At 41.1% G+C, this 18,361-nt stretch overlaps 1 protein-coding gene across 6 annotated transcripts; it reads right to left on the bottom strand.

Moving 5' to 3' along the window:
- Nucleotides 1-902: 902 nt before the first annotated feature.
- sat2a.1 (spermidine/spermine N1-acetyltransferase family member 2a, tandem duplicate 1) lies at nt 903-14,157 on the bottom strand. 6 transcript variants are annotated; one of them, XM_073908345.1, is made up of 7 exons: nt 13,947-14,157; nt 12,267-12,318; nt 12,068-12,151; nt 10,093-10,194; nt 9,968-10,008; nt 6,653-9,833; nt 903-1,437 (listed from the first exon to the last, which is right to left on the bottom strand). In XM_073908345.1, exons 1-6 carry the CDS (start codon nt 14,007-14,009, stop codon nt 9,660-9,662), a joined length of 516 nt encoding a protein of 171 aa, XP_073764446.1. In that variant the 5' UTR covers nt 14,010-14,157; the 3' UTR covers nt 903-1,437; nt 6,653-9,659. The 6 variants fall into 6 exon arrangements, with proteins under 6 accessions (XP_073764446.1, XP_073764445.1, XP_073764444.1 ...); XM_073908344.1 differs by having other exon boundaries at nt 6,664-9,833; XM_073908343.1 differs by having other exon boundaries at nt 903-1,347; nt 6,716-9,833.
- Between the last annotated feature and the right edge of the window lie 4,204 nt (nt 14,158-18,361).

The following is an 18,361-nucleotide window of genomic DNA, read 5'->3' as shown; positions in this document are numbered from 1 at the left end:
TCTTTTTTCCGATAGTCTACAGAACAAATCATCGTTATACAATAACTTGCCTAATTCCTAATTTCCCTAACCTACCTAGTTCACTTTATTAGCCTAGTTAAGCCTTTAAATTTCAATTTAATCTGTACAGAAGTGTCTTGAAAAATATCAAGTAAAATATTATTTACTGTCATCATGACAAAGATGAGTAAATCAGTTATTAGAAATAGGTTTCTATAACTATTATGTTTAGAAATGTGCTGAAACAATCTTCCCTCCATTAAACAGAAATCGGGGGAAAAAATAATCAGGGGCGCTAATAAGTCAGGGGGGCTAATAATTCTAATATAATACTCACAGATTCAACTGTAATATATACAGCTGGACAAAAGCAGATCGATCTAAATAAAAAAAAATGCATATTTAGGAACCAAAGCATTCAGTTAGATTTTTTTTTTATTTTTTACAATTATTTTTTTTGAAGGAAATTATGGATCTTGTAGGCTATGTTTGTGTAATAGACTCTTGACAGTTTTGCAATTTAAACAATAGATTCTTTAACATACATTTTTACACATTTTGTTTTAAAAAAATTAAATTACTCATTATGACAATTTATTACAAGTTGTTAAAATGCCTTTTTTCAGGAAATAATGACATCATGCAATGAAATAAAGCACAACATACTGAAGTTTATAGTCAATGTAACAAACATTGTGTGAATAAGACATATTAATCATATTTTACATTTCTGGAGTTTTTGTTATTGGGTTTGCACTATTCTATGGTCACTGATGCAGAAGGGAGCTTTGATGGCATTAATTATGTTTATTTTAGAATTAGATGTGCATAGTTTTGTTCAACACTAATCTACATCACATAGCATTAAAGGCTTGGGCAAGTGAAAACACATGCTGCAAAAACGGCGTAAATCTACTTTTATTGATGACCAATAGGACAGAGGAAACGTCAGAATCCACAGTACATTGGATACAGCAGCTTGTAACAATGTCACTTTTGCTCATCGTCTTCACTATGAGGCTACACAGTGTATTTTAAAGTGCTAGAAAATAACAGTACCATTTTATTAGGTCATAGAATATTACAAGTTACAGGTAACTAAAATGATAGACTGAGGTACTTGCATGTCTTTCGTGTTCAAGATGTATTTAGTAACAGCACAATATTTAGTTCCAAAATAATTTTTGCCAATAAACCTAAAACATCAGCTTGCTAAAACTGTGCAAAAAGGCGAAATGCACAAAAAAAAAGCAAAGTAAGAAATTCAGAAAAGCAAAATCCAAACATGGTTCCAATAACAGGTTCCCCTTCGGGGGGAACTCCAGCACTATAAGTGGATTTGATGTTCTAAATCCACGTATGGGAGATTCGGTTCAGAAGCTTCTCGTCTGAAAGAGTATTGAACCGGCCAATTAAGAATGAATTGGCAGCGCAAGCCTGCGCAGGTGTGCAGCATATGCAATCAACTGAGTATATAAGCACACCTGGCAACAGCAGACGCTATCCTTTTCGCTTCAGAGACTTTTCTGATCGAGCTTCAAGAGGGTTCCTCCTGCTGTCTACAGCCACTTCGAGCGAACGAGTGCCTCTCGCTCCTCCAAGCGCTCCATCCAAGCTTCGGGCGCTGGGAGTGATCCTTCTAATCAGATGGTAGCTCTCACGCTCGCTGACACCGGAGATCAGATGTCCTCCGCGGCATCGGAGGGTGGGCTTTCATTGTCCGACGATGATCCGGACCCGCTCGCCCCCTTCGGGCAGGTGAGCGCTGTCAAAACGGATACTGAAACGGACGTGTTAGCCGTGCTTTCTCGGGCTGCTTCAGCCGTGGGTTGGAGATGGTTTATCCCCCAGCTCCGCGGCCAGACCAACTAGAGGGGCCCTTCTTCCCGGCGACGCACAGTAGGCTCACGCGGTCTTAAAGAGCACCTTTTTTCTGCTCGTGCTGCGTGTCCCTCCACCCTCACCACTCTTGGTGGTGGAGCGGCCAGGGGGTATGTGGCGATTCCTCAGGTTGAGTGTGCGATGGCAGTTAATCCGCGCAGGGCCTCTTCTTGGCGGGGTCTGCCTCATCTCCCATCCAAAGCCTGTGAGTTTTCGGCTCCCTCGGAGCTAGAGCTTACAAAGCTACGGATCAGGCTGTATCCGCCTTGCATGCGATAGCCACCAACCAGCGCTACCAAGCGCAGGCGCTGGCCGAGCTGCACGAGGGTGGGTCCAACCCAGGCTTATGAGCTTCGCACCGCAGCCGACTAAGCTCTTCGGACTACTAAGTCCGCTGCGTGTGCTTTGGGGAGGACGATGTCCACACTAGTGGTCCAGGAGCCCCACCTCTAACAAAACTTGGTTGATATGCGCGAAGTTGACAAAGTCCGCTTTCTTGACTCGCCCATATCCCAAGCCGGTCGGCGACACAGTCTGCAAATTCACCCAGGAATTCGAGGCAGTGAGAGAGCAGTCTGATGGGTGATGTCTAATCGGCGGCCCCGTAAGCCCGCTCCGCCCGCCGTGCCATCCATACCTGCTCCTCGCCGAAGGTTTGACAAAGAAATGCTCGTCACTGTGTCTCCGGACAAATCAGACATGATACATTGATGCATTGTCCCTCCTTCATGCCCAGATTGGTTCAAACTCGCTATATCACAACCAATAAGCATAGGTTTCGCTTTTGTTTGTGGACCAAGCTTTTTGAACAACACGGAATGAGAGAAAGGCATACATTTATGCGCGGCTAAATAAAACGCAAAAAAAAAAGTTTTGCATGAAATAATTCTCATACTAAGTACTTTTGCATGCACAGCAGCACAGAAACATGACAAAACAGTGACACAGCAAAGACGAACTGCTGCTCTTGCTGTTTTCAAAAGACGCAAATGAAGATGCAGCTGTTTGTCTGCATTGCATACAACCACATCCAAATCCATGCTGGCACATAGAACCTAAGGATGTTCCATATTGAATCTAGTTTCGTTATGTAACTATTTATAGTATAGTAAATATTTATATCTATTTTTTACTGAGGATTTGCACCATGTTTATTTGGACTTTATTTGGACTTTGACACATTATTTATTATTTTCTTATTTTTATTTGTTCATTGTAAGTGGTTGTTTATAGTAACTAAAAATATATATTTGGAAAAAGTCAAATTTGCTTCACTGTTCTATTATTTTGTAACATTTGTAACATACCGTATACCGCGAAACCGTCAAACCGTGGTATTGTTTTAGACGATTATCATACCGTGAAAAATTCATACCGTTACAACCCTAGTCATGGCCAATCCTAGATCTGCGCGTTTTGAATCGCTGCCTTCACAAGCTGTCGTTCAGAATGCTTACGCAGAAGCGCATCCTCTGATGCGTCCGCCCTCAGGATTGGTTTGCAGCCATAGACCTGAAGGACGCGTATTTTCATGTCTCCATTCTTCCACGCCACCGTCAGTTCTGCAGTTTGCGTCGAAGGTCGAGCATGGCAGTACAAGGTCCTCCCCTTCGGGCTCTCTCTGTCTCCGCGGGTCTTCACCAAACTCGCGGAGGGTGCCCTAGCGCCCCTTCGGCTCGCGGGCATCCGCATACTCAATTGTCTCGACGATTGGCTGATTTTAGCCCACTCTCGGGAGTAATTGACTGCGCACAGAGACGAGGTGCTCCGGCATCTTCGCCGATTGGGGTTGCAGGTTGCAACTGGGAAAAGAGCAGGTTGCAACTGGGAAAAGAGCAAACTCGCCCCGGTGCAGAGGATCTCTTTTCTCGGAATGGAGCTGGACTCGGTCACCATGGTAGCGCGCCTCTCCGGAGAGCGCGCTCGCCTGCTGCTGAACTGTCTGAGGGAGCTCGACAGCAAGTTAGTGGTCCCACTGAAATATTTTCAGAGGCTCCTGGGGCATATGGCTTCCGCTGCGGCTGTCACGCCGCTCGGATTGCTCCATATGAGACCACTTCAGCACTGGCTTCAGGATCGAGTTCCGAGACGCGCATGGCATGCGGGCACACACCGAGTCTCTGTCACTGCGCTGTGTCGCTGCACCCTCAGCCCCTGGAACGACCCCTCGTTCCTGCAGGCCGGTGTGCCTCTGGGACAGGCGTCCAGTCATGTTGTTGTTTCGACAGATGCTCTGGGACAGATGCCGTGTGTCGCGGGCATGCAGCTGTGGGCCTGTGGGTAGGTGCCCAGCTGCATTGGCATATTAATTGCCTAGAGCTGTTGGCAGTGTTTCTTGCTCTCCGCCGTTTTTCTCCGGTGCTAGAGCAGCAACACGTGCTGGTCAGGACGGACAGTACGGCGGCGGCGGCGTATATCAACCGTATGGGGGATATGCGCTCTCGCCGCATGTCTCAGCTCGCCCGCCGTCTGCTCCTCTGGAGTCACCCGCGGTTGAAGTCGCTGCGCGCCATTCACATCCCAGGTATGCTCAACCGTGCAGCCGATGTGCTCTCACGGCAGCAGATTCACTCTGGAGAATGGAGACTCCACCCCGAGTCTGTCCAGCTGATATGGGCGCGATTCGGGGAGGCCCAGATCGATCTGTTGCTTCCCCAGAGAACGCTCATTGCCAGTTGTTTTACTCCCTTACCGAGGGCTCTCTCGGCACGGATGCACTGGCCCACAGCTAGCCTCGGGGCATACGCAAGGAGGACGAGGAGGACGAGGAACAGGTTCTGTTAGTTGCGCCCCATTGGCCCAACCGAACCTGGATATCAGAGCTCTCCCTCCTCGCGACGGCCCTCCCATGGCAGATCCCTTTGAGAGAGGACCTACTTTCTCAGGGACAAGGCACCGTCTGGCACCCTCAACCCGATCTCTGGAACCTCCACGTGTGGTCCATAGACGCGAGGAAGACTTAGGTAACCTGCCGCCCGCGGTGGTTGATACCATCACTCAGGCTAGAGCCCCCTCTATGAGGCGCGCCTACGCCCTGAAGTGGAGTCTATTCACTGAAGAAGACCCCCGATCTTGCCTCCACTCTCAAGGTTTACGTTGCCGCCATCTCCGCTCACCATGACGCGGTGGCTGGCGGCACCGTGAGAAAGCATAACCTCATCATCCGGTTCCTCAGAGGCGCTAGGCGAATTAATCCAACTCGCCCCCCTCTCACACCCTCTTGGGATCTCGCCCTCGTTCTCACGAGCCTGCGATTTGATCCCTTTGAGCCACTCGATACAGTATCTTTAAGATTTCTGCCCCTGAAGACAGCTCTGCTGGTCGCGTTGGCTTCCATTAAGAGGGTCGGGGACCTGGAGGCATTTTCGGTCAGTGACTCGTGCCTGGAATTTGGGTTATGTGCCCAAAGTTCCTACCACTCCCCTTAGAGATCAGGTAGTAACCCTGCAAGCGCTGCCCCCGGAGGAGGCAGACCCAGCCCTGTCCTAACTTTGTCCAGTTCGCGCTCTGCGCATTTATGTGGATCGTACTCAGAACTTTAGATCTTCTGAGCAGCTCTTTGTCTGTTATGGCGGACGGCAGCAGGGAAGTGCCGTGTCTAAACAACGTTTATCCCACTGGATTGTGGAGGCCATTTCATGTGCTTATTTGAGCAGAGGTCAGCCGCGCCCCCCGGGAGTGCGTGCGCACTCCACTCGGAGCGTTGCATCCTCTTGGGCGTGTGTGCGCGGCGCTTCTGTAACAGACATTTGTAGAGCTGCGGGCTGGGCGACACCCAACACATTTGCAAGATTTTGTAATCTGCGAGTGGAGCCGGTTTCCTCAAGGGTGTTAGGTACCTTTGGTGATTGAGGAAACAACTTGGTAGGTGTTGTACACGCTTGCGGTGCCTTTTTTCCCTAACACGGAGAGATGTGCACCCTTCTGTCTGTCAGTAAAGTTCCCCATTCGGTGAGCCTTGCAAATTCCTCCAAGGCCCCCAGCACTGACTCAGCGGAGGAGTCACTTGCTGGCCCATTACGTTGTAGGTCTGCCCGCTGGTCAGCCCGCGTTTTGGGTATAGGTGCCTGCTATGGCCGATCCCCGCTGGTGATCCCCATATGCTTTCCGCCACGGTTAAGCTCCCCCCCTGGGCGGACCCGTGCTTTCCCTATCTGCTAACCACCTTCTTATGCGCACTCCCCCTTTTCAGGGTTAGTCCATATGTAATTCCATTTGTTTCTCCCTATTGGGTGCGGATGGTCTCCGCAGCGTCCTCCCTACTGGGATGGCACGCTTCCCAACGTACTGTTGTATATTCCTAGAATTATCTAGACGCTAGCGACTCCCCAAAAAATATACCTATTCCGTAAAACTTCTTTTGAAGTGGGATAAGTTAGGGCCAAGGGCACGTTGGAGGACCGCGCCTCTCATGATCTGGGTGCGTCACGCTTGCCTGACCGCTCTCTCATGTTGGGTGTTGGTAAGGTGCAGTCATTATGGCGCTTTCAATGGGCTCCCATACGTGGATTTAGAACATCAAATCCACTTATAGTGCTGGAGTTTCCCCCGAAGGGGAACGTTCGAGGTTACTAAAGTAACCCTTCGTTCCCCGAGGAGGGGAACGGAAGCACTATACTCCGTCGCCATAATGACTGTCCCTTAGCTGTTAAAAGTCTCTTCAGCTTAAAAAGGATAGCGTCTACTGGCGCCAGGTGTTCTTATATACTCAGTTGATTGCATATGCTGCACACCTGCGCAGGCTTGCGCTGCCAATTCATTCTTAATTGGCCGGTTCAATACTCTTTCAGACGAGTAGCTTCTGAACAGAATCTCCCATACGTGGATTTAGAACATCAAATCCACTTATAGTGCTTCCGTTCCCCTCCTCTGGGAACGAAGGGTTACTTTAGTAACCTCGAACGTTTTCACTTATTTACAATTTTAGTGCATTTTTCCTGTTTTCGACAAGCTTTTGACTGTTGTGACAAAAATGTGGTGACCATTACCAAATGCTTGATGAGAGAAGTAAATGGTGTTTTTCTGTGCGTATATAGTGTAAATGGACAGATCGCTGTGCTCTTGTCTAAAGATCAAGATTTTACTATATAGTCAAGGAACATCATTATAGTAGGATTTTGGATTCGTAAACAAGGATGACTAGATGGTTAAACAAGCTCTCAAATGTGTAAACAAAATGACATGTAATATATGGCTATACAATAAAATGGCAGCTTAAATATATCATCTAAAACCAACAAGTGTAAATACAAACAATGATAACAACATCAACTGTAACTGTCTCCACTCTTTTCACTCATGTAAATCCGATAGAAAATGATGTCCTAATTTGACCAACAAAAGTGCCCCTCTGAATCTTTGGTAAGGACAGAATCACAATTTTAAAGGGCACAATAAATCGGTATTACTTAAAATTCTAATGCATTTGCATGGTTTGATGCAACATAAATAAGCTTCTGCTGGTTGTTGTTCTCAGCTCATTTTGCCTCAAAAAGATAGTTCACCCAAATATGAAAATTTTGTACACGTACAGGACCTCTTCAGTAGAACATAAAAGATAAGTTTTTAGCTGACACCAAGGTCTTTGGTATTCTAAAATATGCAAGCTAACTTTAAAAGTCAAAAGGCAACATACAGGCTACACCACAACAACTTAAATGATGAACTTAAAACTATTGTCTTGTTTTAAGAAATATTGTCAAAATGAAGTGAGTTTTTCCCTAAAAGAAGCTAAATAGTCTTATGTCTGAATAAAAACAAGATTATTTTGCTGCTTTAAGGAACAACTCACTTAATTTTGACATATTAGTTCTTAAAAAAGAAAACATTCTTTGATTAACTAAAAAATGCTTTTTTTATTTCAGAATTTCGAGATATATGTACTAGAAACAAGACAAATCTAAGTAGGAAAAGCATTTTTTGCAGTGTAATGATATAATACAACTATTTTATGCAATTGGTAATCGATTTGTATACATTGGGTATGTTTACATGAACATCAATGATTCTAATGTGATTAAGACAATACTTTGATTAAGAGTCTACCATGTAATTAGCAATTTTTGATTAATTTCATCCAACTAAAGTCATAAACGAACTAAACAGAAATTGGATTAAGACATGCAGAGTATGCCGATTTTAGTTGCATTATTGAAGTGCAGCACAGACATGTAAACATTGCAATCAAACTATTACCATCGTGTAGGATTTTCACTGAATTTTGCAACAGCACAGTCTATACACACGGCTGTTTGACATGAAATGAAGAGTTTTTTTTGCCTTACGGTGTGCGGTATCAAATTGCATTTAAATAAAACAGTTATTCATACTTCCAGCAGTTCATACTCTCATCCAATATCTCATTTGTCACGGGGGCATGCATGAAATGTTCTTGAATGAAAGTGCCAAACTGCAGTTATAGTCGACAAATTAAGAATGAAACACATGGTGACGCAATGACGTTAATCAAATTATGCGCTATAACATGTAAAATGGGATCATAAAAGAAACATTCAAAGAGCAACTCATGTAAACACCTTAATCATATTATTGTCTTATTCAGATTAAGGCAAACAATTCAATTACTGATGTCCATATAAATGTAGTCAATGTTTCCAGCACAGACTGATTGTTTTGCTTCTTAAGAGTACATCTCTACCAAAGCGTTTTTCCTGAGCTGAGCTGTTTTTCTTTTGTTGTTGTTAATGGAATTACCATGTTTTTAAAATGCTGGCAGTGTATCCAGGTGCTGAGCATCTCTATTATGCTTAGCAGTGTGTGTGCTCAGCATTTTAAAAAAAGTTTTAAAACAGTTGGAGAAACACCCATAGCTGAGCGCTTCTGTTTCTGAAGCGCAAAAACACTTCAGTGAATACGCAGCCTAAAACTTTGGGGTACAGCCCTCAAAAATCTCTCTTTTAAACTAATATGTTCAACAGGAGGCTTTACAATAATATATTTGTGCATATATATTAGCCATAACTGGAACTAATTACAAAAAACTCAAAATCACAGTCTAAAAAGAAGTACAGCCAAAGTAATATGTTGGAGAAAATTTTAAAGAGGACCTTTTATGCCTTTTTTACGCGATGTAAAATAAGTTTCTAAGTGTGAATGTGAACTTTGAGCTCAAAATGTGCCACAAATAATGTTTTATTTATTAACTCTATGGAACTGCCCCTTTTAGGCTTTGATCCTAATTGTGTCATTTTGGTGACTGTCACTTTAAATTCAAATGAGATGTGCTGTGGGGGGTGGAGCTGCAAATGTCTATGTGGCAGCATAGTGGCAGATTCAAAAACAAGACTATCATTCTATGCCAATTAAAAAGAGAGATCATCACTAACGGGCGAGGCTTTCCACAGCGATGACACTTATAAAGGGAGAATGTCAATCAAAGTGTTTCTGCAGACTGTTTATATGAAATGTGACTATAAAAAATAAACTTAATACATTTTTACCATTAGAAGCTGGTTATTTTCACACACTACTGCTACAAAACTGTTTAAACCTCTAATAAATGTGATTTTTGAATAATAGGTCACCTTTAAATAAAGTTTTACAGGAAAAATCAAGAAAAACATCAACATTACCATACAATTTTCATTTTGGGTGAACTACCCCTTCAGTAATGTGTATTTAAAATCTAACTAGGTCATGAGCGTGTTTATTTCTTTCATTTTGCCCATTTTAATTGTCAGCTTATTTTACTGTCTTCCTGTGCTTCTCAAGTAATGTGTAACTGGCTGGAGTTGAGAATGAAATCTGTGTTTGATCATTTAAAGCTCTCCCTGTGCCAAGTGTTGAAGAGCTTCACCCTCACAGCGCATGCAGTGATAGCCCAGTTCAGAGGTCACGTCCCAGCAGCCCTGCTTCAGGTAGAAGTCCAGAGATGACTTATTCCAGTCCAGCACAGTGAAGTTGAGCTGAGTGCAACCAGCAGCCAGACCAAGCTGAGAGGAGCACGATCACAAACATGTCAGATTTACACAGTCTACACAGCAGGTTAAATCATAGTTTCTTTGCTAAGTTATTATGACCGGATGCCACATGCTTCAATTATCTAGCACAAATAAACAGCATTCACCTGGGAAACTTTGGCCATCAGAGCCTTGCCAATGCCCTTGCCTGGAAATACTCACAGAAAATCATTAATCAGTCAAAGAGGTTAAGGTTCATCTTAAATTTAAGCACACAGTGTTTTATTTTTACCTCTGAACTCTGGCATCACATACAGATCCTCCATGTACACAGCTCGACCTTTCCATGAGCTGTACATGTAGAAGTACAGAGAGTAACCGACTTTGGTGTGACCTGTGAAGAGTCACACACGCAAATCATTTCTGTCAGTTTAATGGAAAAAAATAAAACACACATGACTTGTATACACTCACCGGCCACTTTATTAGGTACAACTGCTCATTAATCACAATTAATCACAGGCCAATCACACGGCAGCAACTCAATGCATTTATGCATGTACACATGGTCAAGACAATCTGCTGCAGTTCAAATCGAGCATTAGAATGGGGAAGAAAGGTAATTTAAGTGACTTTGAACGTAGCATGGTTGTTAGTGCCAGACGGGCTGGTTTGAGTATATCAGAAACTGCTGATCTACTGGGGTTTTCACAAACAACCATCTATTGGGTTTACAGATAATGATCTGAAAAAAAGAAAATATCCAGTGAGCGGCAGTTCTGTGGGCGCAAATACCTTGTTGATGCCAGAGGTCAGAGGAGAATGACCAGACTGGTTCCAGCTGATAGAAAGGCAACAATAACTCAATTAACCATTCGTTACAACCAAGTTATGCAGAAGAGCATCTCTGAATGCACAACACGTCCAACCTTGAGGTGGATGTCCTAAAGCAACAGAAGACCACACGGGGTGCCACTGCTGTCAGCTAAGAACAGAAAACTAAGGCTACAATTCACACAGGCTCACCAAAATTGGACAAAAGAAGTTTGGACAAACGTTGCCTGGTCTGACGAGTCTCGATTTCTTTTGCAACATTCGGATGGTCGGGTAAGAATTTAACATCAACACCATGAAAGCATGGATCCACCCTGCTTGTATCAACAGTTCAGGCTGGTGGTGGTGTGGTAATAATCTGGGGGGTATTTTCTTAGCACACTTTGGGCCCATTAGTACCAATCGGGCATCGTGTCAATGCCTCAGCCTACCTAAGTATTGTTGCTGACCATGTCCATCTCTTTATTACCACAGTGTACCCATCTTCTGATGGCTACTTCCAGCAGGATAACACACCATGTCATAAGGTGCCAATGATCTTAGACTGGTTTCTTGAACATTACAATGTACTCAAATGGCCTCCACAGTCACCAGAACTCAATCCAACAGAGCACCTTGAGGATGTGGTGGAACGGGAGATTCACATCATGGATGTGCAGCTGACAAATCTTCAGCAACTGTGTGATGCTATCATGTCAAAATGGACCAAAATCTCAGAGGAATATTTCCAGTACCTTGTTGAATCTATAGCACAATGGATTAAGACAGTCCTGAAGACAAAAAGGGGTCCAACCTGGTACTAGTAAGGTGTACCTAATAAAGTGGCCAGTCATTGTATAAAGCACATAAAAAGCATGCACTGAATGAACAATATATGAAATTCTGATGATAACCTTATTATATTTGTTTGACTTTTTTACTCAACACAATTCCTCTTCCACTTAAATTGCTCCTTCTATTAACTTGCATACGGTTAAAGTCAGAATTATTAACCCCCCTTTGATTTTTTTTTTTCTTCCTTTTTTTAAATATTTCCCAAATGATGTTGAACAGAGCAAGGCAATTTTGACAGTATGACTGATAATATTTTTTCTTTTGGTGAAAGTCTTATTTGTTTTATTTCGGCTAGAATAAAAACATTAATTAAACAAAAATTAAACCGAAATTGGGGGGGGGGGGTAAAGAGGGGGGCTAATTATTCTGACTTCAACTGTATATAAATCCCATGACATTATTTATTCACAGGTTATGGCATATATTGTGACTAAATGTGAGGAGAAAAAATGGCATAGCAAGCTTATGTAACAACCATGCATTCAGGCTAGGCAAGACACGCATGCTCAGATTAGATAACAAACATCCAGGAGGACAGCAGTTTTTAATCTGTTTAAATAACAATGGAGGTAGATAGTGATATATGTCTTTACTCTTACCCTCTCTGGACTTTAAGTGTTCTGGTACTTCAGCAATAATTCCATGGAAAAAAGGGTTTTTGGAAAATCCATCCTGCTCCAGATCTATAGTAATAGAAGTATGTTTGGTTACAGATCTCTTATTACAGAAACCCACGTCATGAACTACTCCATGCAAATCAATCTATCTTTAGTGGAGAAATTTAACAATCAGGCCTACCTCTTTGTGTGATCTTGACATGGTCAGAAACTTTTTCAAACTCTGCCAATTCCTATAGTTTAAACAATTCAAACAGTTAATTTTAAACAGTTTACTTTATTCTCCTATGCCCATTGTGACATTTTATTTTATTTTATTTTTTCGATTTTGCGACTATTTAATACATGACAAAGATGTCATGAATTTGGAAAGCATAGAGGAATAAAATTTCCCTTCATCTCTCGACATATAAGATGATTTTTCACAATAAAAACAGCTGCTAAGATGATAAATTTCACATATTGTCTCAGTGTGGCGTAACAGTATGATAAAAGAACGCCTACTTCAACATCTTTGCCTATTTAGTCAATTCGGGCCTGTAGTGAGAGCTGAGTAAATTCATATGAGACAAACATCTTTTTAATTATGTGCTACAATTGTTCTAATTGTTACATGTTTCATATATGTCGCTTTTTTTATCTCAAGTGACCCATACATTTTTCAGAGTGCATTGCAGCAGTGTTCACATTTTATTTTAATACACTTAAATGCCCAGCAGGCACATAACATCATAAGACATTAATATAAGGTTAGATTTAAGTTGTGACGTCAGGTGACCAAAATTCTAATTTCTAGCCAGCGTCTAAGGACAACATTATTTTGACGTCCAATAAAGAAGTCAAATTACGTTGATTTTGGTTGATTTTAGGTTGTGTTGGAAATTGACCAAAATCCAACGTATGACAGATGTCATAGTGGTAACGTCCACACAATGTCAAGGTGTAACATGGTTAGACGTTGATATTTGGTTGATTTTAGATTGGACATTGACGTCGGCCTTAACATCCAAGTCTATAATTTATTAGCCTGTCAAATGTTTGTCTTTCAAAGACCAACCAAAATAACTATTTTAGTGTTTTTTAAGTGAAAATATTGTAATTCTGAATTGAAAAAATAAGTAAGTAATAACTGATATGCAATTAAAAAGCCTTTTCTTTTTAAAGTCACACAGTTTTCTGGTGTATAGTGAACCAGGTTGCAGAATTTTGCTTTGAAAGAAAAGCGTCTTGAAAAGCTATAGATTTAATTTACATGTCGGCCTACTGAATCATCCATTTTTGTGTTGGGTTTTGAATTATATTAAGTTTTGCCTCAGTTGTTCCTGCTGTTCAAAACTTCAAACATTCAAAATCTGTTTGATTTTTTTTTTTAAATATTGTTATTAATTTCAATTGTCATTTGCACCATAAATAACAAGGTTTTAGTAATGAGGTTAATTTATTCCATGACGTTACACTGGCCTGCTTAATGTAGCAGAGCGGCGTCTGAGCTTCAATCTTTCATCTTTAAGATGACGTCATCGCGCAGTTTCCGAGATTCAAAACGCAGAAGTCGCTGCGGCTGGCTGACAGGTGAAGTCTGCCGCACATTGCCGTCCACTGGGCTCAATGACAGGAAAGTGTCAGGTTACAGTGTGCCAAACAAACATGGCTTACTGTAACTCTGCCATCGACACTGATGCACTTACGCACGTGCGCACAGCACAACAGCAGTGTTTGGGGGATATTGAATGATTGCGCATGCTGTCGATGACGCAAATGATCACCGTTTCATTTTTTCCCCAAACAGTTTTAAAATAGTCAGAAATGGACGGACGCAGGCATATGACACGCGGAAGAACGCATCATGGACTCGACTCACCAGTATCATCCGAGAGATGTCCTTACAGTCCTCAAGCGTGGCGGCCCGGATTGTGAAATCCATCTTGCGGTTAACAATAACAACACACACAGTGTGCTACAAAAACTGAGTGTTTGTCAACGTGGAATAATTTAGAATGGAAATACGGAAGGGATGTATTTACGCTGCTCGGACTCCACGCGGCATGAAAAGATGAAACCGCTGAAACAGCGCCATCTGTGCGTTCGGATTTGATATTGCAGTTTGGGCTCCACTGTTGGACATCCAGTTTCAATCTGAGGTCGGGGGACCCAGAGGCCCATGAGGGAATGTTATGGGGAAATTTAGTGTAGAGAATGCATTAGAAAATAGCAAATAATTAATTAAATGTAATTAATATTGTCATTAAATAAAATTGAAAGAAGTTTAAAAAAAATAAACATGAACAAATGCTAATTTGAATAAAAATAATGTCATTTATTTTCTTTTCGGCTAAGTCCCTTTATTAATCTGGGGTAGCCATAGTGAAATGAACTGCCAACCCATCAAGCACACGTTCTACACAGCAGATGCCCTTTCACCTGCAACCTATCACTGGGAAACATCCATACACACTCATTCACACACATACACTACGAACAATTTAGCTTACCCAATTCACCTGTACTGCATGTTTTTGGACTTGTGGGGGAAACCGGAGCACTCAGAAACCCACGCAAACACAGAGGGAACATCCACAAAGAAATGCCAACAGACCCAGCCAGGGATCAAACCAGCAACCTTCTTGCTGTGAGGCAATTGTGCTACCCACTGCTCCACTGTGCTGCCCTTAAAATAATGTAATAATTATAAAATAATTTATGCAAAACATTATTAAATGACATAACATTCAAATAAGGACAATATCCTAAATGTTATTTTACATTAATAAAGATAGAATTTGTGTTTAAAAATAATAATATTAGATAAAAATAAACAAGTATATGACTGAATAATACTGTGCTGTAAGTAAATATAAATAATGTAACTTAGAAGAAAAAATTCCAAATAATGTTTAGATCCAGTTATATTATCATTATTATTACAATATATTTTGTGCGAAGCTTTTTAGGTGCATTTAACATTTTTAGGTCCCTTTATATCAGGATGCTTTAAAATTTGGGTGTCTGAGACATCTGAAACCTATGATTTGTATAAATATTGCAAGCAAACCATAAACTAAAATGTAGGCTTAAATATTTTTAATGTTGACTCTAATTATTACTGATAAGAGATCACTTGAATGATTGTCCCAAAGAAGCATTTCTTCTTTACAGTTTATTAGTGATATGTCTAATGGTAGTTTTCATTTTAGTCATTCTACCTTTTGGTTTCATATTAACTTGTGTGTCGGTGACAAAACCCCCTCACAGTCTGTGGCTTCCTTCCTGAATCATTTAGACATGACATCATGTGCAGTGTCATCATTTATATTAAAGCCAGAATAACTTGCTATGACCTTAAATAAAGCATGAGAAGAACATAAAATGTAAAATTACTAAAATTGTCAATTGCACAACCTCTATAACAGACTGATCTTTTTGAATATAGGTTCACATAAACCTTGGGTTGGGTATCATACATCTTGTTCCTTTAAAATATATTAAATAAGCTGCTTCTGTAGCTGATAAAGTAATATTGTGAACTCAGAGGCCATTTATTCTTAGGTTATTGTTATTCCCATAATAAATACATTTGTGGCTGAACTCCAAGAGATGCTAGGTGTTTTATAACAATATATAAACATGTTTAGATCTACAACATTTCCAAAGGTGTTTATAGTCCTTTTTAAATTCAAAACAAAGTCAGAACAAGGCACAAACACTATTCCAGTGTCTATTCGTCTGAATTAATGTAAATAGTTTATAGGCTAATAGCCAATTTATAATATGATCATAGCTTCCTTTTGGTTTATTTGGGCATTAGCTTCAGCCCACGGACCATACATCCCAGTCCACAATGTCGCTTTTAAACTCTAAAAGGGGTAAACTGTATTTTCGGACTTTGAAAGCTGCTAAATATAGATTCGTGGACTCATGCACTAGTCAGACGTACAGGGTGGAGAAGCTTTCGTTTCAACGGTTATATTCAGATTTCGCTCTGAGTGACTGGCCACGTGCCACTAAAAACAGACCCAGTGTTGAAGTAACGGGCGCTGCTGACTGAACCGTTGTCTGAGGCTGAAGACTAACGCAAGCAAGGAGGAAAATACAGCCGTTTTCCATCAGCGGCGGATGATGCTAAGATGACGTAAATATTCAGCCGCATGCATGTGAGAATGTGCCCGGGAGCGCGCGTCAGTTCATTCAAACGGAGGAGCGCGCGTGGGCTTCAGACAGAAACGGCAGCTAATTGTGCTCAGTATCCTTGAATAGCTGAATCATGGACAGGTGAGGGCGAGAAAATCTTGAGATACCACACAACAACAGCATACTTTTAGACGTTAGAATTTACGCACACATTCCTTCAATTCTGCAAAATAACCTTCATCCACGACCAACACCATGCCAATTAAGGCTAATCACAATATTTAATTTCTGACGTTTTCAATATGTTTTGTGTTAAATTACCCCAGCAGGCACACAACGTCATAAGACATTAATTTTAGGATAGATTTAGATTGTGACGTCAGCGGTGACTAAAATGCAATGTCTAGGCAGCTTAGGACATTATTTTGACATCCAATAACAACGTCAAATTAGGATATTTGGTTGATTTTAGGTTGTTAAAAAGTGACCAAAATCACAACGTCGAGCCAACATCTTAAACCAACATCATATTGACGTCAAATACTGACATTATTCTTCAGGTATGGCAACTAAAATCCAACGTATGATAGACATCATAGTGCTAACGTCAACACAATGTCAAGCTGTAGCATCTTTGGACTTTGATTTTATAAGTTGGTCGTTGGACATTGATGTCGGTCTGACGTTGGGTTCTGACATCAACCTGATTTTCATTTCCAAACAAAATGCAACATCTTCAGGATGTTGGGATAAGATGTCAATTTGACATCATGTTGATGCCAAGCAGCAACCTCCCGCTCTCCCTCGTAAAGCTAATACGGAATTAACTGAAACTGCAGTTCATCAAAATTCCCCTAGTCTTGGCTCTATAATAAAGTGGATTTCTATTGACCCCACTGTTAAAATAGCCAACTTTACAGCAGAAAAAGAGGTGTTTACAGCCTGGTACAAAGAACAATTTTGGTTCATATAGCTAATATTATCTTTCATAACAACTGTGAGGGGGTGAATTTTTTTTATAACGATATAAGGTTATATTAATCCTGCAAAATTAAGGGCTTGGCCACTTGAGTGACTGCTAGGTCTCGCTGGTCGCCATCACTTTTAACTCAGCTTAATCCGACTGATTAGCTGTTGAACTTTTGTTTTATGTGGCTTTACACAGTCAATTGCCTTTTGGATTTATTTCTTACAATTGTCAGATGATATGGCATGCTGTGTGCACTTAATTGTACTCACAAACCATTTACGTGGCCTCTATGCAGGTGAGTGAATTTGTATACCATCTCTATAAATGTATTTGTTTTATTTAAGATAATTTATCATTTATAATTTTGTTTAGAACCCGAATGTACTCCAGAATCTGACAGCTGGATTTGCAGTATAAACAGTCATCTGAAACGTTGTTACACAGTGTTATGCCTGGATTTTATAAGTAGCCATGCATTTACTAACACAAGCTATATTTGAAGTGTTTGGAAGTAATTCAGGTATTCCTCCAGTAGAAAACCATTATAAGAACAATGTTTGGTGGCTTAATGTATTACAACGTTTTTTAAAAGTCTAAACACTTCATTGAAATAGAACACAGCCAGGCACATAGTTAGAACACAAACAAGTTGCAGGTAATAAAGTATTAAGCGTTTCTCCCAAAGAAAAGCCTAAGCAAAAATGCTAGCACGTGTCTCTGTAGCTCTGCTCACGCTCTGCCTCTTTGCCCTTGTTTGGTATCCCTCGGTTGGTGCGATGACACGCAAACAAAATGGTGACGGTTGGCCATGCCTATTGGTGGCTTTTTCTGTGTTCTTCAGAAACAGCACGTGATGTCATGTATACTACCTCCATATCTTTTACAGTCTATGGTTGATGCCCTGTGCTTGCTGGGTACACATTGTTATTCGCAAATTGTAAGTTGGCCTATGTTTTTTAAACTTAAAGAAACCACACTTACTTTTTTGTAGGCCCATTATTTTGACTTTAATTAAATCAATTGGCCTGCTACTGCTTAAAAAGTACATTTCCTTATGGAAGCTATAGCTTGTAAGACAGAATAAATGGGCAATTTAATCTTTTTTTTAGCCCACAGTTCCGTTTATATTACGAGTTAACATTTTAAGATGTTTTTCGCCATTAAAATTTTTCTTAATA

This window comes from Danio rerio, chromosome 7 (assembly GCF_049306965.1).
Source record: "Danio rerio strain Tuebingen ecotype United States chromosome 7, GRCz12tu, whole genome shotgun sequence".
Lineage (NCBI taxonomy): Eukaryota > Metazoa > Chordata > Actinopteri > Cypriniformes > Danionidae > Danio > Danio rerio.
The sequence above is the reverse complement of the archived record's forward strand: the minus strand, read 5'-3'. Positions and strand labels throughout refer to the sequence as shown.

Bases quoted from the DNA above. Each gene is read 5' to 3' on its own strand.
- sat2a.1 (XM_073908345.1), bottom strand. From the start codon at position 14,009: ATGGATTTCACAATCCGGGCCGCCACGCTTGAGGACTGTAAGGACATC. The intron at 12,319-13,946 runs GTGAGTCGAGTC...TTTAAACTATAG, and splicing joins ACATCTCTCGGATGATACTG to GAATTGGCAGAGTTTGAAAA. The intron at 12,152-12,266 runs GTAGGCCTGATT...CTATTACTATAG, and splicing joins TGTCAAGATCACACAAAGAG to ATCTGGAGCAGGATGGATTT.